The sequence below is a fragment of the Nyctereutes procyonoides genome, unplaced genomic scaffold (genome assembly GCF_905146905.1).
Source record: "Nyctereutes procyonoides isolate TBG_1078 unplaced genomic scaffold, NYPRO_anot_genome, whole genome shotgun sequence".
NCBI classification, from domain to species: Eukaryota; Metazoa; Chordata; class Mammalia; order Carnivora; family Canidae; genus Nyctereutes; species Nyctereutes procyonoides.
In genome coordinates this window covers 828845-850866 of record NW_026575028.1, presented here as the reverse complement: position 1 = coordinate 850866, position 22022 = coordinate 828845, and the positions used below count along the sequence as shown (strand labels likewise).

General features: G+C 39.5%; 1 protein-coding gene and 1 pseudogene across 5 annotated transcripts in view; one reads left to right on the top strand and one right to left on the bottom strand.

Moving 5' to 3' along the window:
- Positions 1 to 22022, top strand: part of BCL2L13 (BCL2 like 13) — an 85987-nt gene that overhangs the window by 5043 nt on the left and 58922 nt on the right. For all 5 annotated transcript variants that reach the window (XM_055315386.1, XM_055315385.1, XM_055315383.1 and 2 more), the window contains exon 2: positions 7858 to 8023. In XM_055315386.1, coding sequence (XP_055171361.1) covers positions 7906 to 8023 — 118 coding nt within the window. In that variant the 5' untranslated portion in view covers positions 7858 to 7905. The remainder of the gene's footprint in view (positions 1 to 7857; positions 8024 to 22022) is intronic.
- LOC129503381 (40S ribosomal protein S29-like) lies at positions 20945 to 21120 on the bottom strand (annotated as a pseudogene).

Sequence of the window (22022 nt, the reverse complement as noted above, 5' to 3'; positions counted from 1 at the left end):
CAGCTGGGCTGCCCAGGAGTTTTTATATTTAAAACTATATTTAAACTTCAGGATACAAGAGCACTTATACCTAATTTGAATTCTAAAAGAGTCTGCTAAACAAGATTTAGAGTAAATTAACTATGTTCTTATAATTTAAAAAGAAGCTTGAGATGTCCTACAGGTGAAATGCACTCTGTGTTGGTGAGGCAATAGTGGTGTGAACCTGAGCATTTTACCTGCTTCCGGGAGAGATCTGAGTGGTGATCTCAGATCATGTTTACCTTTCATCCGATCTTTTTCCTTTTTTCCCTTGCCCCATTCTTTTTAAAGATTTTTAATTTTTTTTTTTTAAATTTGTCAGCACGGTAGGGGAGCAGCAGGAAGGGGGAGAAGGAGAAGCAGGCTCCCTGAGGCTCAATTTCAGGACCCTGGGATCATGACCTCAGCCAAAAGCAGATGCTTAAGGGACTGAGCCGCCCAGGTGCCCCTCCTTGCCCCATTCTTAAAATTGACAAATTTGCTTCTTTCAGTAGTCCCTTTGAAAAAACACCTTGTTTGTCTACCATTTCTTCCTCTTGTTATAAGTGTTTTCACCTCTGCATTCTTCTCACCCAGCACATTGCCTGGTATGCAGTAAATATGCCTTGAGTTCAGAACTGAAGACAACGTACCTAACCAAGTGATTACACTGTTAACTAGCGGTATGATTTTGTACAAATAAATTGTTCTTGATTCTCCATCAGTAAAATTAAGACTTACCTTTTCCCTGTAGCATAGAGGATTACTATGACAACATGTGGAAGAATGCTTCAAAATAGAGATCTCGTGCAGATGTAATTTATTTATATTTGTTCAAAACGCAAGGGCCCATTGTGCAAGTCTGTTGACTGCACTACAGAATGTTGCAAAGGAAGTGCATGCCCTCTCTTCTCAGAAAACCCTTAGAGTACATGACCCTGTAGTAGTGCAGTGAGTTTATATTTTGCATATTCTCAATGCCTTTGTTCTATAATTTTTTTTAAAGATTTTATTTATTTATTCATGAGACAGAGAGAGAGCAGAGACACAGGCAGAGGGAGAAGCAGGCTCCTTGCAGGGAGCCTGATGCAGGGCTCAATCCCTGGACTCCAGGATCATGCCCTGGGCCAAAGGCAGGCACTAAAGCGCTGAGCCACCCAGGGGTCCCCCTTTGTTCTATAATACCAACACAGTAGGTGCGTAATAGCGTTCCTGGTGTCTGTCTACCCTGCCACCTAACCACAGGCCTGAATGAGCTGCTTTGTTTCTCTATAGCTAACTGGAAGCTAAAGCTAAATTAGAAGTTAGATATTTAATACTGTAAGTCTGTCATATTTAGGTCTGATATATTTATACTTAGATTGTCCAATACACATTTAAAGCCTAAAAACTACACTGAACTTGGGAATCCTGGGTGGCTCAGTGGTTTAGCACCTGCCTTCGGCTCAGGGCATGATCCTGGAGTCTCGGGATCGAGTCCTGCATCAGGCTCCCTACAAGGAGCCTGCTTCTTCCTCTGCCTGTGTCTTTGCCTCTCTCTCTCTGTGTCTCTCATGAATAAATAAATGAAAATCTTAAAAAAAAAAAAAAAACTATACTGAACTTAAATGATTGGAATTTGTATTATCATCTTCTCCATTAATGTGAATCTTTGAGAAATGATAAAATGATTGAATATCATCCTGCATCAAATATATGGATGTATGGATATCAGCATGTGTACTGTTATACGTGTTAGAGCTGAGGACTTTACCGCAAGTAGTAAAGTGAGTGTGGAGGATGGAAAATTATGAAATCCATGATTAAGATTGCATTTATGGTTGGGCAATTGGGATTTGTAAAAAAATTTGAAGAGCACTAGGCTAAAAACCAAATTTGGAAATTCAGTGAATTATGCTTTTTCTATCGCACGTGGGTCGGAGAATGACTAAAATTGTCTTCAGATACAAATTTTTTTATAAGTACAGGAATTTGAATATAACAAATTTGAGAACATCAGTTTTTTATTTAAAGCATTCAAAATGGGAGTACTTCTTCATTCCTGCTCATTCTTTATTCTGAGACTTTGTAAAGTTGAAGTTTTGTTACTGATTTGCTCTGTTCTCCCCTCTCTTTTGGAACTTCACTTCATAATTTATTCCTTGCTTTCTGTATTTATATCTCATTGGCTTCTTACCCCTGAGTGTAAACATGCTTAAGACTCTTTTGCTGTGCATAACAACAGAACAAATGAACTCTCAAACTTACCTCTCTCTCTGACTTTTGTTCTTTTCTTTCCATCCAACCAGGCTCTTTCTTTGAAAGAATAGACTAAAACTACTTTCTATCCCTTTTCACTTCACATTCAGTCTTCAACTCCCTGTCTTCTGACATTGTCCCTGCCCAACAAATGGAACTGCCCTGTTAGGGATCATTATCCTGAGACTTAATTTTTTGGTGGTTATATTTCATACATTTCTTCATTACCTTATCATTGAAGTGCCTCCCTGACTTCTGTGAACATTCTTTTTCCTGGTTTTCTTGCTTCCTTTCTGACTCTTCCAGTCCAGACTTAAAGGTTGCCTCTGCCAGCTTCTCAACTTTTGACCACTCCAGAAATGTTAGTTTGCCCTGAATTATTTTTTTTTAAGATTTTATTTATTCACGAGAGAGAAAGAGGCAGAGACACAGGCAGAGGGAGAAGCAGGGAGGCTGACGTGGGACTCTATCCCTGGTCTCCATGCAGGGAGCATGATGTGGGACTCTATCCCTGGTCTCCATGCAGGGAGCATGATGTGGGACTCGATCCCGGGTGTCCAGGATCACACCCCCGGCTGAAGGTGGCGCTAAACCGCTAAGCCACTGGGGCTGCCCTGCCCTGAATTCTAATGGTGTTTCTTTTTCAGATGAAGCCAGTATTTCTCCACATATTTTTTTAAACCATGTCTCTTTTTGATACATAAAAAATTCTGTCTTCTATTCTGAGGTAGGGAGTAATGGGTGCATTTATTCTTCTCTCCCATCCCTGCACTGAGTCATTGATACAGAGAAGATTGAAGAAAAAAAAAGATTGAAGATTTACTGAGCTTTATTGTTTATACTTTGTAATCTGAAAACAGTAGGTAATGTTCCCCTTTCCAATGTGAAACTATCTATTGAATATGGGTTTTTCAAACTGTAATACCCTTTCTCACTTTTGACACTTCCTACCCATTGGAGGTCACTAACTCTCCATTCAATCTCCTTAGATAATTTCATTGACTTGTATCTATGCAGAGCACAATTCTGTATCTCCAGTCCAGACCTCTTAGTATAAGGCCTTTTATGTCTAACTGCTTGCTGTACATCTTCACTTGGACAACTCCTAGGTATTTTTAAGTTATGTATGCCCCAAAGTGAACCTGTTATCCTCTCCTAAACCAATTCTTCCTTTATTATCTGTTCTGAGAAATAGGAATAACACCACTTCCCATAACAGCTGCCTGGAGTATTCTCTTACTGAGTTAGTTAACAAATCTTTGAAGTTCTTAATTTTCCTGTTCATCCCCTTATTTCTGGTGTTCTTGCTCTAACTCATGCCTTCATACATCTCTTTAGATTTTTCCAGTATTCCCCCTAACTTGTGTCCTTGCCTCCACTCTCTATTCTTAATCTTCTATACTAACTCTAGGATGATTTTTCTAGAATATAATCAGTTGATAATGCTTCTTTGGCTTAAAGCCTTTCAATCGTTCCTACTAGTGTTCTACAGTAGTTTTTAGCCTGTTTTACATCATGATCTAATTTGAGAATCTAATGAAAGAAATGGAGTGATTTTTCTCTCCAGAAAAAAATGCTCATGCACACAGAATTTACAGTTTTATTTATTTATTTATTTATTTATTTATTTATTTATTTATTTATTTAATTTATGATAGTCACACAGAGAGAGATGAAAGAGAGTTGAGAGAGAGGCAGAGACACAGGTAGAGGGAGAAGCAGGCTCCATGCACCAGGAGCCCGACGCAGGACTCGATCCCAGGTCTCCAGGATCGCGCCCTGGGCCAAAGGCAGGCGCCAAACCGCTGCGCCACCCAGGGATCCCTACATACAGTTTTAGGGGGTTCATTCATGAAATGGTTAAAATAATTCCTTGCTTATAGGATAAAACCTAAGCTTCCTAGAATCTCACAGTATACAAAGCATGCCAAATGTTGATTGCTATTTACACCTGCTGAGCCTCATCCTCCTTAAATCTTAGGATTTAGCCGTTTCAGATTCCTTAGTTTTAATGTTCGAGGCAGTTTCAAAACACTTCTGTGCTTTTTCCTGGTCTTTACATCTAAAACTCATCCCTGCTCCATCCCCCTACGCTGAGATGGTACACTGGTTTTCAGTTAATGAAAACCTAACTCATATTCCAGATTGGCTCAGATTTTACTTTATAAAGCCTTTCCCTACCTTTTCCCTTTCCCAGGGAGACTTTCCTGCTTCTTTTGAGTTGCCTTGTCTTATTCCGTGGATCCTGACGTACAGAACTTCCTTATTTTGATTTATTTGCATATTTTTACTTTACTTGTCAAAAACTGCAGAAAGGCAGGTGGTTTATCTTAATTACTGTCTTTGTGCCTAATGTCTGTAGAGTACCTTGTATCTTAGGAAATGTGTGTGGAATGAACACACAGTTATCAGAAGGCATTGTCTTCTGTTTCAGTAGATGTAATTACTAGGTCCATATGAGGATTTTGCAGAACGTGAAGATTTTTCTAAACTATAAATTTCATAATCTTCACATAAAAGTAGTGCATTACAGTTGTTGGGGAACTGCCTCACAAGTCTGAAGAAAATTAGGTTCCAATGTGGCCCTTGTTCCAGTTAGGTCTTGGTTGCCAATAACACAAAGTCATTCTAGCTTATTTAAGCAGGAAAATAACTCAGGAAAAGGGCATTGGGTAGCTCACAGAATGGATGGGAAAGCTGGAAAATTAGGTTTGGGAAACAGGCAGGAGCCAAGGGAGACTCAGCTGCTGAGTCGCCCAGGATCAGGCCAAAGAATAGAAGAGTTAGAACACTGCTATCCAATATGCCTGCTGCCTCTGCTGACCTAGTACCACAGCCTTCTCCATGAATTATCTTTAGTTTAAATGTCCTTCCATATTCTAGATCCTAGTAGCAGTCTCTGACTTGGCTGAACCTAGATCACATACCCTACATGCCACAAAACAAAACAATGGGAAAGAAAAAGTATAGTTCATTTTAGCTTTTGTAGTGGGGGCTGGAGATTTGTTTCCTATCAAGACAGACACAATGTTGGTTGCTCCCTACATAGGAAATTGGGTTCAAATGGCAAGCAGGCAGGCAAAATAAATTTTTAAAAACAAAACAAAAAGGGAAGATTCATTACAGCACTGCAACTAGCTAGTTAGTACCTGACAGGCCTCAGAAAACTTATTTTACCTCTGTGGGTATCCCTTTTCTTATCTGTAAATTTAAAATTGTCTTCTCACTATTAGATGGTAACAGTGTAAAAGTATCAAATATTTTGAGCTTTTCAGAATAAAACATCCTGTAATTACAGTGAGTATGGCTTTCATTCCTGTGATGTAAGCTGTGACACTTTTTCCCTTTCTTTGGAGTATGTTTTAATAATTTTGAAATACTTTCTGAAGTTAGTAAACTTTTAAAGTTGAACAGGGCAGTCTGAGGTCTACTGTTTTGATATAATTTGGTAGCCTCCCTGAAGATAGAAAGCAATAGGGACTTCTAAATGTTGAGCTAGGATTCCTTTTTTTTTTTTTTTTTAAGATTTTTATTCATTCATGAGAGACACACACACACACAGAGAGAGAGAGAGAGAGAGAGAGGCAGAGGGAGAAGCAGGCTCCATGCAGGGAGGCTGACGAGGGACTCAATCCCGGGTTTCCAGGCTCACACCCTGGGCCAAAGGTGCCAAACTGCTGAGCCACCCAGGCTGCACCTAGGATTCCTTTTGATAGCCTAAATAAATACTGATAATTGCAACCATAAGTACATTTTTAAAAATTTATTTATTCTTGAGAGACACAGAGAGAGGGAGGCAGAGACATGGGCAGAGGGAAAAGCAGGCTCCAGGCAGGAAACCCGATGCGGGACTTGATCCTGGAACTCTGGGATCACTCCCTGAACCAAAGGCAGGCGCCCAACCACTGAGCCACCCAGGTGTCCCCATAAATACATTTTTTTAAGGACAGTATTTAACCATTTGAAGCATATTTTTGTTATTTCTCTTTATCTGTTTATATACAGCCACTATTTTGTGTATTTTATATTCTGCATGTATTTTTTCATTGTTTATCACTTAGACATTTTTCTTAGTTTGCTTATAGGTCTTAAATTTTGCCAACATTGCCTCTTTTTCATGTTATTAGTTATCTGAACCTCTTTTTCTTTTACTGGATATTTCTTGAGATCTTAAAGCAGTATTGTTTAAGTAGAAAACAGTTATTTGGAAACAATACGTTTGAAACAACTGTTTAGGTACTTGGTATGTAAAATAGCTACTAAGTCCATGTGTAAAGGTAGAAGCTGTAGTTGTATTAATTAGGGTACAAGTTAGGGTGCGTTATGAAGAGATTTCAGAATGAAGTGCCTTGGGATGCCTGGGTGGCTCAGCGGTTGAGCGCCTGTCTTCAGCCCAGGGCATGATCCCAGGGGTCCTGGGATCGAGTCCCACATCGGGCTCCCTGCAGGGCACCTGCTTTTCCCTCTGCCTGTGTTTCTGCCTCTCTCTCTCTCTCTGTGTCTCTCATGAATAAATAAATAAAATCTTTTAAAAAAAAGAATGAGGTGCCTTCAATAGCATTCCCGAGGTGGTTGGCCCAGCCTGGCAGGGCCACTCTGCTGCACGTGGTCATTCAGGAACCCAGTTCCTTCTCTCTTGTTCCTTTACCATCCCCTAACATTGTGTCCCTGTTTGCATGTCAGAACCGATTTTCTGCCACATTCACATTCCAAACCATAGGAAGAAGGAGAGAGTCTCTAAGGAGAGACCCACAGATTGCACACATAACTTCTGTTTGTATTCCCCTGATTCAGGCTAATCGTATGGCACAGTAAGCTCCTAGGGAACTGGGAAATGTGGTCTGCAGTTGTGTAGCTGTGGATCTAGCTAGAATTTAGGAGGCTTTGTTTTTTTATTTTTTTTTTAAAGATTTTTAAAGTAATTTCCACACTCAATATGGGGCTTGAACTCACAACCCTGAGATCAAGTCACATGCTCTACCAACTGAGCCAGTCAGGTGCCCTTGGGAAGCTTTATTTAAAAGAAATAAGAGGGGACACCAGGGTGGCTCAGTTGGTTAAGCATCTGCCTTCAGCTCAGACCATGATTCCAGGGTCCTGAGATTAAGCCCTGCATTAGGCTCCCTGCTCCACGGGGAGCCTGCCTCTCCCTCTCCCTCTTCCTCTGCCTCTCTTTTTCATGAATAAGTAAATGAAATCTTTAAAACAATAAAAGAAATAAGAGAACATATATTGGAGTGGAAGGAGAGCTACAGACATAGCTAGTGTTTTTGCCACATACGTGAAAACAGAAACTAGGGAGATATAGAAGGGGAAATTTGCTTTTGATCTGAAATCTGAATTGATAAATTCTCACTTGTAAGTAAACTAAAGTTACAATTTTTAAAGATTATTGGGAAGAAAAGTCTGAAATATGTTTATTTCATTTATGAGAGACACAGAGAGAAAGGCAGACACAGGCAGAGGGAGAAGCAGGATCTATGCAGGGAACCTGACGTGGGACTCCATCCCAGGTCTCCAGGATCAGGCCCTGGGCTGAAGGCGTTGCTAAACCACTGAGCCACCCGGGCTGCCCATGTAACAAACTTTAAACTGAAAAGATACCTTTATGTTTTTTAGGTTTGCACATCTGTAAGTAGACCTTCTGGAGCTCTGCCAGCCAACTCAATGGCGTCCTCTACTACTGTGCCTCTAGGATTTCACTATGAAACAAAATATGTTGTTCTCAGCTACTTGGGACTCCTCTCTCAGGGGAAGCTACAAGAGAATCTTTCCTCACCCCAAGGTATTGTCTTTGGCTTATGGTGGTTGTATTAAGTGGTAATAATTACTTCACGTATAAAAATACATATATCTAAATACTTTGTGGTTATAAGGTCAAATCAAAGAATAACCCCTCATCCCTTCCATTCCCACCCCCTAATCCATTCCCAGAAAAGACACATAATGCTTTTTAAGAGTGTGGTGATTTAAATGATTGCTGTTGGTACATGTAAAAATGTACTAAGTACATGTAGATAAACAGAATTTTATCCTTCTTTAGAAATTTCATACCTGGGTGGCTCAGTGGTTAAGTGTCTGTCTTTGGCTCAGGTCGTGATCCTGGGGTCCTGGGATGAGTCCCATATCAGACTCCTCGCAGGAAGCCTGCCTCTCCATCTGCCTGTGTGTCTGCCTGTTTCTGGGTCTCTCATGAATAAATTAATAAAATCTTAAAAAAAAAAATAAAAGAGATATTTCATAGTAGGGGCACCTGGGTGGCTCATTTGGTTAAGCATCTGCCTTCAGCTCAGGTCATGATCTCTGGGTCCTGGGATTGAGTCCTGCATCTGGCTCCCTGCTCCTCAGGAGTCTGCTTCTCTCCCTTTGCACCTCCTACCCGCTTGTGCACCCACGTGCATACTCTCTTTTTGTCTCTCTCTCAAATAAAATCTTTAAAACAAAATTTTATACTTAACAAGACATAGATTAGAATTACATAATTATTTTAAAAGTTAAGTTTCTTGAATTGACTTTTCTCAAGGATATTAAAATTTAAGCAATGTATTTATCAGATAGACTTTTAAAAAATATTTTAATTTCTAGATTTATTTATTAGAGAGTGTGTATATGGTGTATATGCGTACACATGTGCATGAGTTGGTGGGGGGTTGGCAGAGGGAGACTGAGAGAATCTTAAGTAGACTCTGTATGATAAAGGAGGCTTGATCCCATGACCCTGAGATCATGACCTGGGCCAAAATCAAGAGTCCAACCTTAACTGACTGAGCCATGTAGACACCCTGTATCTGATAGACTTAAGAGTTTTTAGCATAATTTTTTGTATTGTGAAGTTGTATATATTTTTCTGTAAATAGTTTACCAAATGAAGGTTAAAACAGTTACTGGAGTCTAAATTTATCTTATTTGTTAAGATGTAATAGCATCATAAGTTTTTTAAAAGATTTTATTTATTTGAGAGAGAAAGTGAGCGAGAGAGGGAACACAGTGGGAGCATAGGAAGAGGGAGAAGCAGACTCCTCTGCTGAGCAGGGAGCCCTATGTGGGGCTCAGTCCCAGGATCTGGGGATCATGACCCGAGCTGAAGGCAGACACTTAACCAGCTGAGCCATGTAGGTGCCTCCCATGATAAATATTCTTATCAATTGATTTCTACTGCAGCTATGGAGGTAGTTCTAATCTATTTGCTTCCATTCTAGTTCAAAAAAGGGTAGAGTTAAGAATTCATAAATGATGGAATCTAGTAGCCATTCTAACAGTAGGGATGACAAAAGATGTCTTCATATTCCTAATTTAAATACTTAAATGTGGGGCACTTGGATGGCTCAGTCGGTTAAGCATCTGCCTTCAGCTCAGGTCATGATCCCAGAGTCTTGGGATTGAGCCCCACATTGGGCTCCCTGCTCCTTGGGGAGCCTGCTTCTCCTCCATCTGCCTGCCACTCTGCCTGCTTGTGCTCTCTCTCTGTCAAATAAATATATTAAATCTAAAAAAATTTTTTTTCTTTTTTCCCTATTTTTTAAAAAGATTTCTTTATTTGAGAGAGAGAGAGAGAGAGCAGAGAGAAAGAGATGGAGACAGAGAAGCAGACTCCTTGCTGAGCAGGAAGCTTGTTGCAGGGTTTCATCCTAGGACCCTGGGATCAGGACCTAAGCCAAAGGCTGATGCTTAATCGACTGAGAAACCCAGGTCCACCCCCCCAACTTTTTTTTTAATTAAAAAAATAAATTCTTAAATGTGACTACCTGATGTGTTCTGGTTTTTTGGTTTTTTTTGAGAGACAGCACATGCATACGGTGTGGGTTGGGAGGGCAGGGGCAGAAGAAGAGGGAAAGAGAATCTTGAGCAAGCTCCAAGATGGGATCCTGAGATCATGACCTGAGTGGAAATTGAGAGTTGGATACTTAACCAATTGAACCACCAGGCACCTCCTGGTGTGTTTTGTCTTTAAATACTGAATCATATTTTAAGTACCCCAAAGGAGGTTACTATTTTAATAAAATTACATCAATATAACTTTTAAAGACTACTAAAAGAAAATGTGATACCAGTTATTTAATTTATAATTTATAACCAAACTCAGAGAGCAACTATTTTACCCTTTTTTTTTTTTTTTAAATTATTCATTTAGGAATGCCTGGGTGGCTCAGCAGTTGAGCGTGTCTGCTTTTGGCCCAGGACATGATCCTGGGGTCCCAGGTTTGAGTCCCACGTTAGGTTCCCTGCGTGGAGCCTGCTTCTCTCTCTGCCTGTCTCTGCCCCTCTCTGTCTGTGTCTCTCATGAATAAGTGAATAAAATCTTTAAAAACAAAAAAAGAATTATTCATGTATTTTAGAGAGAAAGAGTGTGAGTGGGGGGAAGGGCAGAGGGAGAGAAGTAGACTCTGATGAGTGCGGAGCCAAATGCAGGGCTTGAGGCCATGACCCCAGGATCATGACTTGAGTCAAAATCAAGGGCTAGATGCTCAACTGACTGAGCCACGCAGGCACCCCATCTTTCTTATTCTTTAATCTTTATCAATATACATAGTTTTTACATAGTTATAATCATTTATGATTTATTTCATTAATTTTTTTTTAAAGATTTTATTTATTTGACAGAGAGCACAAGCAGGGGGAGCAACAGGCAGAGGGAGAGGAGAAGCAGACTTCCTGCTGAACAGGGAGCTCAATGCGGGACTTGATTCCAGGACCCCCAGGATCATGCACTGAGCTAAAGGCAGATGCTCAACCACTGAGCCATCCAGGTGCCCTCGTTGTAACTTCTGAAAGTGCTGGATTACATTGTTTTAAGACTTGGGCATTTATTTATTTATTTATTTATTTATTTATTTATTTATTTATTTATTTAAGATTGTATTGCTTGATTTTATTTTACACTAGGTGGCGGGCACAAAGCAATCCTCCTTAATCAAGTTGACAATTGGCTTCACTCAGAACACTTTTAATAATGCACATAAAAGAAAGTATTCATCTTACAAATTGTTCTGCAATTCAAATATACAATAGCTTGGAAAACAACGTTTAGAAAACAAAAGCCAATGTAAAAAGACAGATTAAAACAACTAGAACAGTACAGATTTTATATGGCTCTGATTTTAGTTTTCTTACTGCATCATCAATGTCAGAAATCTGTCCCTTCAGCTGGCTCCATTGCTCAGGATTTAAAGAAATACCTTTTCTTCCAGGTTTCTTTTCACCTTCTGGATCCATTCAATATTCTCGAGTATCAATTAAGACTTTCCCTTTAAAGTCCCGAACACTGATGTACCTCATTTTCCCAATCTGAAACATGTTATCATCTCTGCTGCTGCTGCTCTGCTTAGAGGATGACAGGGCTCTTGAAGTTTCTCCAGTCTTTTGCTTCTTCACAGGTTTCTCTGGCGTAGCTTGCTTTTTCCTCTTTAACTTTTTGTTAACCTCACTGTCAGAATCGCTGCCAGAAGAGCTTGAAGAAACAAGTTCCTTTGATTTAGGCATTGCTCCACTCTTGCGACCAAACTGCCTTCTGCTCGCTCGCTTGCAACTGAAGACTTGGGTATTTAGACTCAGTGGACATATACCATAATAGACATACAGGGAGTCCAACCAGCCAGGTAGTTGTACTGATAGTAATTAATGCATAAATGGTTAGTACACCTGAGGTAGGAATTGTATTTGGGCCAGTATTTTGCTTTGGGAGGAAGATTCCAGGAATTAATTTTATGAAAAATGTGTGGTTTTTATTTATTCATTTATTTGAGAGAGAGACTGAGTACACATATGCACAAGTGAATGTGGGGAGGGGTAGAGGGAGAGGGAGAGGGACAAGCAGACTCTTGCTAAGCATGGAGCCCAACTAGGGGCTTGATCCCAGGACCCTGAGAGCACAACCTGAGCCAAAACCAGGAGTCGGAGGCTCAGCCACCTGAGCCACCCAGGCACCCCTCAAACACATGTAGTTTTTATACTTCAGCCTCCTAGAACTCCACAGATGTCAAAACTGCACATAACAAGACTCAGTGGATTAGAGCAAGATAATATGTTACTACTCTAGCCTCGGAAACACCAGGAGTGTTAGATGATAGCACTGGTTCACTCTACCTCCAACTACCATGGGTAATATGATGAGCCTACTTGATGGCATTTTATGTCGTGGGCTGTACTACAGCTGAGGATCCCAGTACTAAGGGCTTAGCACCTTTTGTAGTAAACCAGTGACCCTGTTTGAAAGAGTGAGCAGTCACTTTGTGGTCATTTTGACATCCTAACTGCCTTCATTACTAGTTATAACAGTGGCTTAGAGTCAGAGGACAGGTAGGCCTAGAGTTCATCACAGCCAGCAAGGACATATGGGGAGGCTTGAGATTCATTGCAGGCCATTGCTTGCAACAGTCTACCCTTCAAAATGAGATGCAGTGACATTCATTGAGAGCCATTCAGTTTGTCTTGTATAACACTTGATTAAGGCGATTATAAACAGAATCCCATTTCTCAGGATGAAGCCATTGTGCAGTGTTTGATCTCAGCCGTCCACCTCAGGATCTCAGATTTAGCCAAGTGAGTAAGTCTCAGAGGGGACTAGTAGTTATTTTCAGATAACCACTTAGTTTCCTTTCTTTTTTATTTTTAAAAGATTTTATTTATTTATTCATGAGAGACACACAGGGAAAGAAGGGCAGAGACACAGGCAGAGGGAGAATCAGGCTCCATGCGGAGAAGCCCAATGTGGGACTTGATCCCGGGCCTCCAGGATCAGGCCCTGGGCTGAAAGCGATGCTAAACCGCTGAGCCACCCGGGCTGCCCCTTAGTTTCCTTTCCTTAGCAGGTAGGAATTGTTCTACCTAATCAATAGAAGTATTCTAACTCAATAGGAGGTGTTGGCAACCATACATACTCCTCCTTGTTCTGCCAGAATGTAGTCCACGGTCAGTCTTTTACCCAATATAACCCACGAAGGGCATTTAGACATATCTGCTGATGTGCTATAGGCTTGTGACATCTCATTGGCTGTGGTTGCTAAAGTTCAGGATAGGTTACTGATTGTTATTTGTGGGACATGAATTCCATTTTCAGGGAACAATACTTGCTCTGGGGTATGGAACCAGGAGTCAGTGTATCTCCTGGGTAGGACAGCCTTCTTTACCTGGAAACCCAATAAGGAGAATGTAGTCATTAACTCCCAGGAACATTGTCCATGGCAGGGTTAGCAAGCTGTAGGCCTTGTAATTTTAGATTTATTTTATGTATATATATTTTTACAGATTTTATTTATTTATTCATGAGAGACACAGAGGGGCAGAGACATAGGCAGAGGAAGAAGCAGGCTCCCTGCAGGGAGCCCGACGCGAGACTTGATCCCTGGACTCCAGGATCACAACCTGAGCCAAAGGCAGACGGATGCTCAACCACTGAGCCACCCAGGCATCCCTAGATTTCGTTATTAAGAAACATTTTTTTAAAAGATTTTATCTATTTATTCATGAGAGGCACACACACACACACACACAGAGAGAGAGAGAGAGGGAGGCAGAGACTCAAGCAGAGGGAGAAGCAGGCTCCCTGTAGGGAGCCTGACGTGGGACTCGATCCCAAGACTCCGGGATCACGCCCTGAGCCAAAGGCAGCCGCTCAACTGCTGAGCCACCCAGGTGTCCCTGTTTTCTCATTTTTAAAAAAAATATTCTCACCCATAATTATTGTGTTAGGCATGCCAATTATTTAGTCACTTCAAACTTGATATGGACTCTTGAATAAACAGCAGCTGAGCAGTTTAGACAACTGTCAGTTTATCAAGAGCCGAAGAAAACCACTCAGAATTGTTTGCCTTGTAGTTCAATTGACTATTGATGTTGTTCCCATTGTCCTCAACTCATTGAGCAGGTGTTCTTTCCAAAAGACTAATAATCTTTTTTTTTCCAAAGGACTAATAATCTTAAACTTATTTTTTATGACACATACCTTTAGCTGCTTTAGCTGAACAGAGTTTAATTAACTTGACATCAGTAAATGACTTTCCTTGCTTGACTAACAGCTGAACCACATAGAAACTTACTTTGGTTGCAGCCTCATTTTCATTTTTTTTTTTATGAAGAAATTCTATGATGAAAAGTTCCATTTTAAATTTTCTATTTTTTCTGACTTGCCTTCCTGTGACTTGGGAATACTCTGATGAGTCTGGTAATATCCGGATATTATGTCCTTCTAGCATAGCTCTAATGTCATTGCTTAATAAGTACAATACTTTGCCATCTAATTTGATAACTAATGTATATTCCATTTTGCCTTAAAAGAACAAAGTCCACCTTTTTTTTTCTTGATTTGACATGATGGGCAAATAAAAATAGTGGTATGGCAATATGGGTGGCATTGCCATGTGGTTGTAATTGTGTCACTGTGGTACACAGCACTACGCAACAGTGGAGCTGCGATGATGGAGCTGTGACGATACCGTACACACTCTGTTGTAACCCGTTTCTGTCAGTGTAGCACAAAGTAGCCATACATAATACATGAATGAGTGAGTGTGGCTGTATTTCAGTTACTTTTTTTTTTTTTACTTTTTTTTTTTTTTAATTTATTTATGATAGTCACACACAGAGAGAGAGAGAGGCAGAGACACAGGCAGAGGGAGAAGCAGGCTCCATGCACCGGGAGCCCGACATGGGACTCGATCCTGGGTCTCCAGGATCACACCCTAGGCCAAAGGCAGGCGCTAAACCGCTGCGCCACCCAGGGCTCCCTCAGTTATGTTTTATTTATGGGTACTGAATTTCCTGTAATTTTTATGTCACAAAATATTAATCTTTTTATTTTTTTTCAATCATTTAAAAAATATGAAAATCGTTCTTGGCTTGTGGGCCATAGAAATCACGCAGTTGTGACCTAAGGGTTATAGTTTGCTGACACCTAATATCAGTGTGGGGAACTTTATTTTTCTTCTTATTATCAAGGAGTGCAATCCATTTATGCACAAAACTAAATGCTGTTAGTCTGTCTTCTTGTCACTTTGTTCTTTAATAATTTTTTAATGTTTTTAATATATGTGATAGTATTTAGAAATGTAAAAAAAAGAAAAATTCTATAATCAAGTAATTTAAAATTATGAAATGTTAACTTTTTTCTATTTATATAGAAACATAAATTTGAATTTATGGTTTGTAAAAATGAGGTGATACATTTGGTAACATTTAAAAAATTAACATATTTGAACATCTGTCCATGTCAGTAAATAAATAAGTATCTGTAGTCTGCTGTAGGACATTTAGGGTGTTCCATCAGTCTTTTTTTTTTTTTTTTAAGATTTTATTTACTTATTCATGAGAGGCACAGAGAGAGGCAGAGACATAGGCAGAGGAAGAAGCAGGTTCCCTGCTGGGAGCTTGATGCAGGACTCGACTCCAGAACCCTGGGATCATGACCTGAGCCAAAAGCAGATGCTCAACCAACTGAGCCACCCAGGCATCCATGAATTTTTAATTTTATTGAATTTTTATTTAAATTTAAAAAGCTTCATGTGATTAGTGACTAGTGTGATATTATACACCCAGGTCTAGAATTCCAGTTTTTATTTTCCCCTCTAAGCCAGCCCCTATTTTTACAATAATTTGTTCATAATACCACCTGCTACCCAGGTCTGAAATGTAGAAGTCATTCTTTAGCTCTTTTCTCTGCTTCCTACCCTTTTTATTTCTTTCTTTTTTTTTTCCTTTTTTTTAATAATCTCTACACCCAACTTGGGACTTGAACTCAAACCCTGAGATCAAGAGTCGCATGCTTTGCTGACTGAGCCAGCCAGGAGCCCCTCCTGCCCTTTCTCTTTGTCAGCTGTTCCCAACTGTCCTGATTTTGTGACAATTCTCCCATTATCCTATAGGTCCTGCCTAAATTATTGCAAGTGTCTCCTAATTTTTCTCCTTTGCTTTATATCTTCCCCATCATGCAGTTTGCATGCTACAGCATATTGAACTTCCTGATGTTGCCTCTTATATTGCTTATTCCCTTCCCTAAGCAAGGCTACTTTACAAAACTTTCATTGGTTTCTATGATCTGGTCCCATTACCCATTGTATCTTATGTCTTTTACGATTTTGTATTTTGTTTTATTTTGTTTTTTATATATAGAGAGAACGTGAAAGCTAAGGAGGACAGGGAGAGAGAGAGACTCTTAAGCAGGCTCCATGCCCAGCATGGAGCTGACACAAGGCTCAATTTCACGACCCTGAGATCATGACCTGAGCTGAAATCAGGAGTTGGACACTTAAATGACTGAGCCACCCAGATGCCCCTACTGTCATATTTTAAACATCCTTATTCCTCATACTGAGTTGCTCTAGAATGGTAGACTCCTGTCATAGTGATTATAGTAATGTTCATTAATATCAAATTCTTTTTTTTTTTAAGATTTTATGTATTTATTCATGAGAGACACAGAGAGAGAGGCAGAGACATAGGCAGAGGGAGAAGCAAGCTCCCATGCAGGGAGCCTGATGTGGGACTTGATCCCAGGACTCCAGGATCACGGTCTGAGCCAAAGGCAGACACTTAACCACTGAGCCACCCAGGCATCCCCTAATAACAAATTCTTATCTCCTTGTCTGGAGCATGGGGAAATTGCATTTAGGCTGTACCATGTGACTAGTTCTAGCCAACGAAATAGGAGAGGTGTGACTTTTGTTCCTTCTAGGCTGTGGCATTTAAAAAGAAAGCCTAACTTCTTAGAGGTAAAAAACTAGGTTCTATGGGCACCTGGGTGACTCAGTGGTTTTGAGCATCAGTCTTTGGCTCAGGTCATGATCCCAGGGTTCCGGGATCAAGTCCCACATCAGGCTCCCTTCATGGAGCCTGCATCTCCCTCTGCCTGTGTCTTTGCCTCTCTCTGTGTCTCTCATGAATAAATAAATAAAATTTTTAAAGAAAATAAAAGGTTCTTACTGCTTTCTTTGCTGCTTTCCTATGCTATTTGTTATCTAAAAATGTGATGTAGACCTTATTCTCATACCGTCTTTAAATAGGACCTTTGGTAGCATCCATTGGTATAATATGGGCAGGGTTTGGTTTCAAGTTCCTGAAGCAGGAAGCATGAAAAGGATAGGTTAAGGGAGATTCATGACACAAGATTATTGTTACATTGCATGTTTTTCATTTTTTCCTAAGTTATGTACTGGCTATAGACTTTTCCATAAATAGTTTAACCTTTTCCCAAACTAGCTAACTCTTCCAGACATTTTTAGTTTGTGCTGAATATAGTCCCTGTTCTGGATTATATATTCTGACTGGTAGAAGTCTTGCTCACTTGCATACTTGATGTCAAACAACTTCTGTTATGCACAGTTTTGCGTTTATTAATATAGAGCAGCTTGATGCTGAAGTAATTAATACAGATTTACTAATAAGACATTTCTTTCTTAGGTTATAAAGGAGAGTAAGTTCATCTGTTAGTAATGTGACTATCAAATACATGTAGCTGTGCTCCTGGTTTGTTATTCACTCAACCATAAAATGGTCACTCCCCATGTTCCTCTTTTCCCTCCAGCCCCAGGCAGCCACTATTCTACTTTCTGTCTCTATGAATTTAACTATTCTAGGCACTTCATTTGAGTGGAATCAAACAATATTTGTTCTTTTGGGTCTGACTTATTTCATTTAGCATAATGTCTTTAGGGTTCATCTATGCTGTAGCATGTATCAGGATTTCATTCCTTTTCTTTTAAAGTAATCTCTGTGCCCAACATGGAGCTTGAACTCATGACCCTGACCTCAAGAATTCATATGCTAGATTATATGGTAAGAGTATGTTTAGTTTTGTAACAAACTACCAAGCTGTCTTCTACAGTGGTTGTATCATTTTGCATTTCCACCAGCCAGGTATGGGGGTTCCAGTTTCTCTGTATCTTTGGCAAATTTGCTATCATTGCTGTTTTTGATTATAGCTAGTCTAGCAGGTATGTGATGGTATTTCATTGTGGTTTTATTTTGTATTTCCCTAAAGGTTAATGATGTTGAACACCTTTTCAAGTGCTTATTGGTCATTTATATATCTTTGGAAAAATGTCTGTTCTTATCCTTTGCTCTTTATTTTGATTGGGTTATTTGTCTTTCTGTTGAGCTGTAAGAATTCTTTATATATTTTAGATACCAGACTTTTATCAGATACACGATTTCAGGTATTCTTTTCCCTTCTGTAGTTTGTATTGATAGTGTACTTGATATACAGATGTTTTTAATTTTTATGAAGCCTGATTTATCTGTGTTTTCTTGGAGTTCTTATGTTTTTGGTGTCATATCTAAGAAACCATTACTTAATCCAGAGTCATGCTCATTTTCACCTATGTTTCTTTCAAAGTTTTATAGTTTTAGCTTTTAAATTTACATCTTTAATAGGAGTGCTTGGCTGGCTTGGTCAGTGGAGTGTGCAACTCTTGACCTTGGGACTGGGGGGTTCAAGTCCTTTGTTGGGTGTAGAGCTTATGTTAAAAAAATAAAAATCCTTGGGACGCCTGGATGGCTCAGAGGTTGAGCATCTACCTTTGGCTTAGGGGGTGATCCTGGAGTTCTGGGATCGAGTCCCACATCAGGACCCCTGCAGGAAGCCTGCTTCTCTCGGCCTGTGTCTCTGCCTCTCTCTCTGTATCTCTCATGAATAAATAAATAAAATCTTATTAAAAATTTTTTAAAAAAATTGAGATCTTTGGCCATTTTGAATTAATTTTTGTATATACTATGAAGTAGGCATATAGGGGTGTTAATTTGCATGGGAATATCCAATTTTCCCACACCATTTGCTAAGCTAAAAATTTCTTCATTTTCCCATTGAATGGTCTTGGTTCCCTTCTCAAAAATCAATTGACCTTAAATATACGGATTTAGGACACCTGGGTGGCTCAGCAGTTGAGCGTCTGCCTTCGGCCCAGGGTGTGATCCTGGGGTCCTGGGATCGAGTCCTGCATCAAGTTCCCTGCAGGGAGTCTGCTTCTCCCTCTGCCTATGTCTCTGCCTCTCTCTCTCTGTCTCTCATGAATAAATAAAATCTTAAAAAAAAATACAGATTTATTTCTGGCCTCTCAATTAGATCCCATTGTTCTGCCTGTCTGCTTTTATCTTTTTTTTAAGGTTTTTAAATTTTATTTTATTTTATTTTATTTTATTTCATTTCACTTATTTTATTTTATTTTATTTAATATTTTATTTTTTTATTTAATTTTATTTATTTTATTTTATTTATTTTATTTTATTTATTTTTTATTTTATTTTATTTTATTTTATTTTATTTTATTTTATTTTATTTTATTTTATTTATTTTATTATTTTATTTTATTTTATTTTATTTTATTTTATTTTATTTTATTTTATTTATTTTATTTTATTTTATTTTATTTTATTTTATTTTTTATTTTATGATAGTCACACAGAGAGAGAGAGAGAGAGGCAGAGACATAGGCAGAGGGAGAAGCAGGCTCCATGCACCGGGAGCCCGACGTGGGATTCGATCCCGGGACTCCAGGATCGTGCCCTGGGCCAAAGGCAGGCGCCAAACCGCTGCGCCACCCAGGGATCCCCTGTTTTTATTAATCTTGATTATTATGGCTTTTGTTTTTAAATATTTTATTTATTTGAGAGAGAGAGCACGAGCAAGGGGGAGAGACAGAGGAAGAGGGAGAAGCAGGCTCCTTCGCTGAGCAGGAAGCCTGATGTGGGACTCGATCCCAGTGACATCATGACTGGAGCCAAAGGCAGACACTCAACTGACTGAGCCACGCAGACACCCGATTATCACAGATTTGTAGTAAGTTTTGAAATTGTAAAGTTTGAGTCCTCCTACTTGGTTCTTCTTTTTCAAAATTGCTTTATTTTGTGTCTCTTGCAATTCTATATGAATTTTAGGGTTATCTTATCCATTTCTGGAAAAAGGGCAGTTGGAATTTTTTTTAAAGATAATTCTTTTTTTTTTAAAAAAGATTTTATTTATTTATTCATAGAGACACAGAGAGAGAGAGAGAGAGAGAGAGAGAGAGAGAGAGAGAGAGAGGCAGAGACACAGGCAGAGGGAGAAGCAGGCTCCATGCAGCTGAGACCGATGTGGGACTCGATCCCGGGTCTCCAGGATCACACCCGGGCTGCAGGTCGGCGCTAAACCGCTGCACCACCGGGGCTGCCCTAAAGATAATTATTTTAAGTAATCTCTTCACCCTTAGTGGGGTTTGAACTTAAGACCCTAAGATCAAGACCATGGCCTGAGCCAGCCAGATACCCTACAGTTGGAATTTTGATAGGGGTTGCATTGATTGAATCTGTAGACCCAGTTTGGAGGATAGTGCCATCTCAAACCAACTTTTTAAGACAGATTCTCATAACCCCATCCCAGATTTTGATTCAGGGTTCATTATTTCTAGAGATATGTACTGTTTCATTCTTTCTCAGCTTTTCTATCAGGAACAGATATTTGATCCTGAAACCAGATTTTGAGTGGGTGCATGATGAAATTTCCCTGCATTCTTCTCCTTCGAATCTGTCCTGTCTCAAATCTGTCTTCCATTGTGCAGGATATGTTGGGGAGTGGGAACACTGCAACCTGAAAACTACCATTGTGATTGGCTGTTTTGTACTTTTGTTTTTTAAACATTCATAGTTGAAGTATTTTTATGAACAATGAGTTAGCATGAGGTACAGATGTTAGATTTCTGCAGTTAAAGTAGGTCTCTTAGATGACCTATTCAAGGAAGTTCACTTAATCCAGCTTAGTGAAGCCTCTATCCTTTGTGTACTGTTGGAAATACTGGGGCACATATTGAGGCCGGATTTCCAGATCAGACCTCACAGGTTTGAGCAGATATGGCAAGAAGAAGAACCCTGGCCGAATTTCCTGGGATGGCTCCAGTAGAGCTGCTGGTGACCCATCTTGCTTTGCTGTCTCAGATGCAATGAGGCAAAAGGCCTCATTTTTTTACCTTTTTTTTTTTACCTTTTTTTTACCTTTAAACATCTGTCTACTATGGTATCATTTGGGGTACTTGTTTTTGCTATTGAGTAAATAATGGAACCATATTGTCTTTTTGTTTAGTAGGTGTTTTTAATTTGATTATAATTATTTGGGTTTTCTAGAGCAGTATTTGTCAAGACTAATTGCCTGAATGCTATTTAAAAAAGATCATGGGCGCACCTGGCAATCTCAGTCAGTAGAGAATGCGACTTGATCTTTGTACGGTCCTGCCCCATGTTTGGGTATAGAGATTACTTAAAAATAATTTTTTTAATCTTAAAAAAAAATCCCCCCAAAATAAAATCATGGAGCCCTACTCTAGACCTACCTATTAAACTAGATGCTTCATGATGGGGCTTGGGAATCTGTATTTTTAATATATTTGCTCAGTAATTTTAATGTGCATTCAGTTTGGAGACCCATAGATGTAGGAAGTATTTTGCTCTGCCCATAGAACTATTCTGAACTTGTTGATCTGACACTCACTTTGAAAGCCCTGTGTGTATTTCAGGGCTGGAATATGATGATTGCTGACTCACTTGACTCTTGATTTGACACTGAAGTGGATGGGATTTGGTGTGCTAAAGTCTGTTTATCTTTGAAATATTTTTCTCTGGGTTTATAGTGGGGGATTTATGCTGCGTGGTGCTACTGCGTAGCTTTTTGCTTTTGCAAGTCTGGGGTGGGGGCATTGATTAAATGGAAATCACTGAATCTGTCTAGGTCATTGGTTAGCTAAATAAATAGCCTTTTGTGTCCTGACAGCAGTAGACTTTTTCTGGTTTAGGTTTTCCACATGGCTTATTATCAAGTATGACAACTTGTC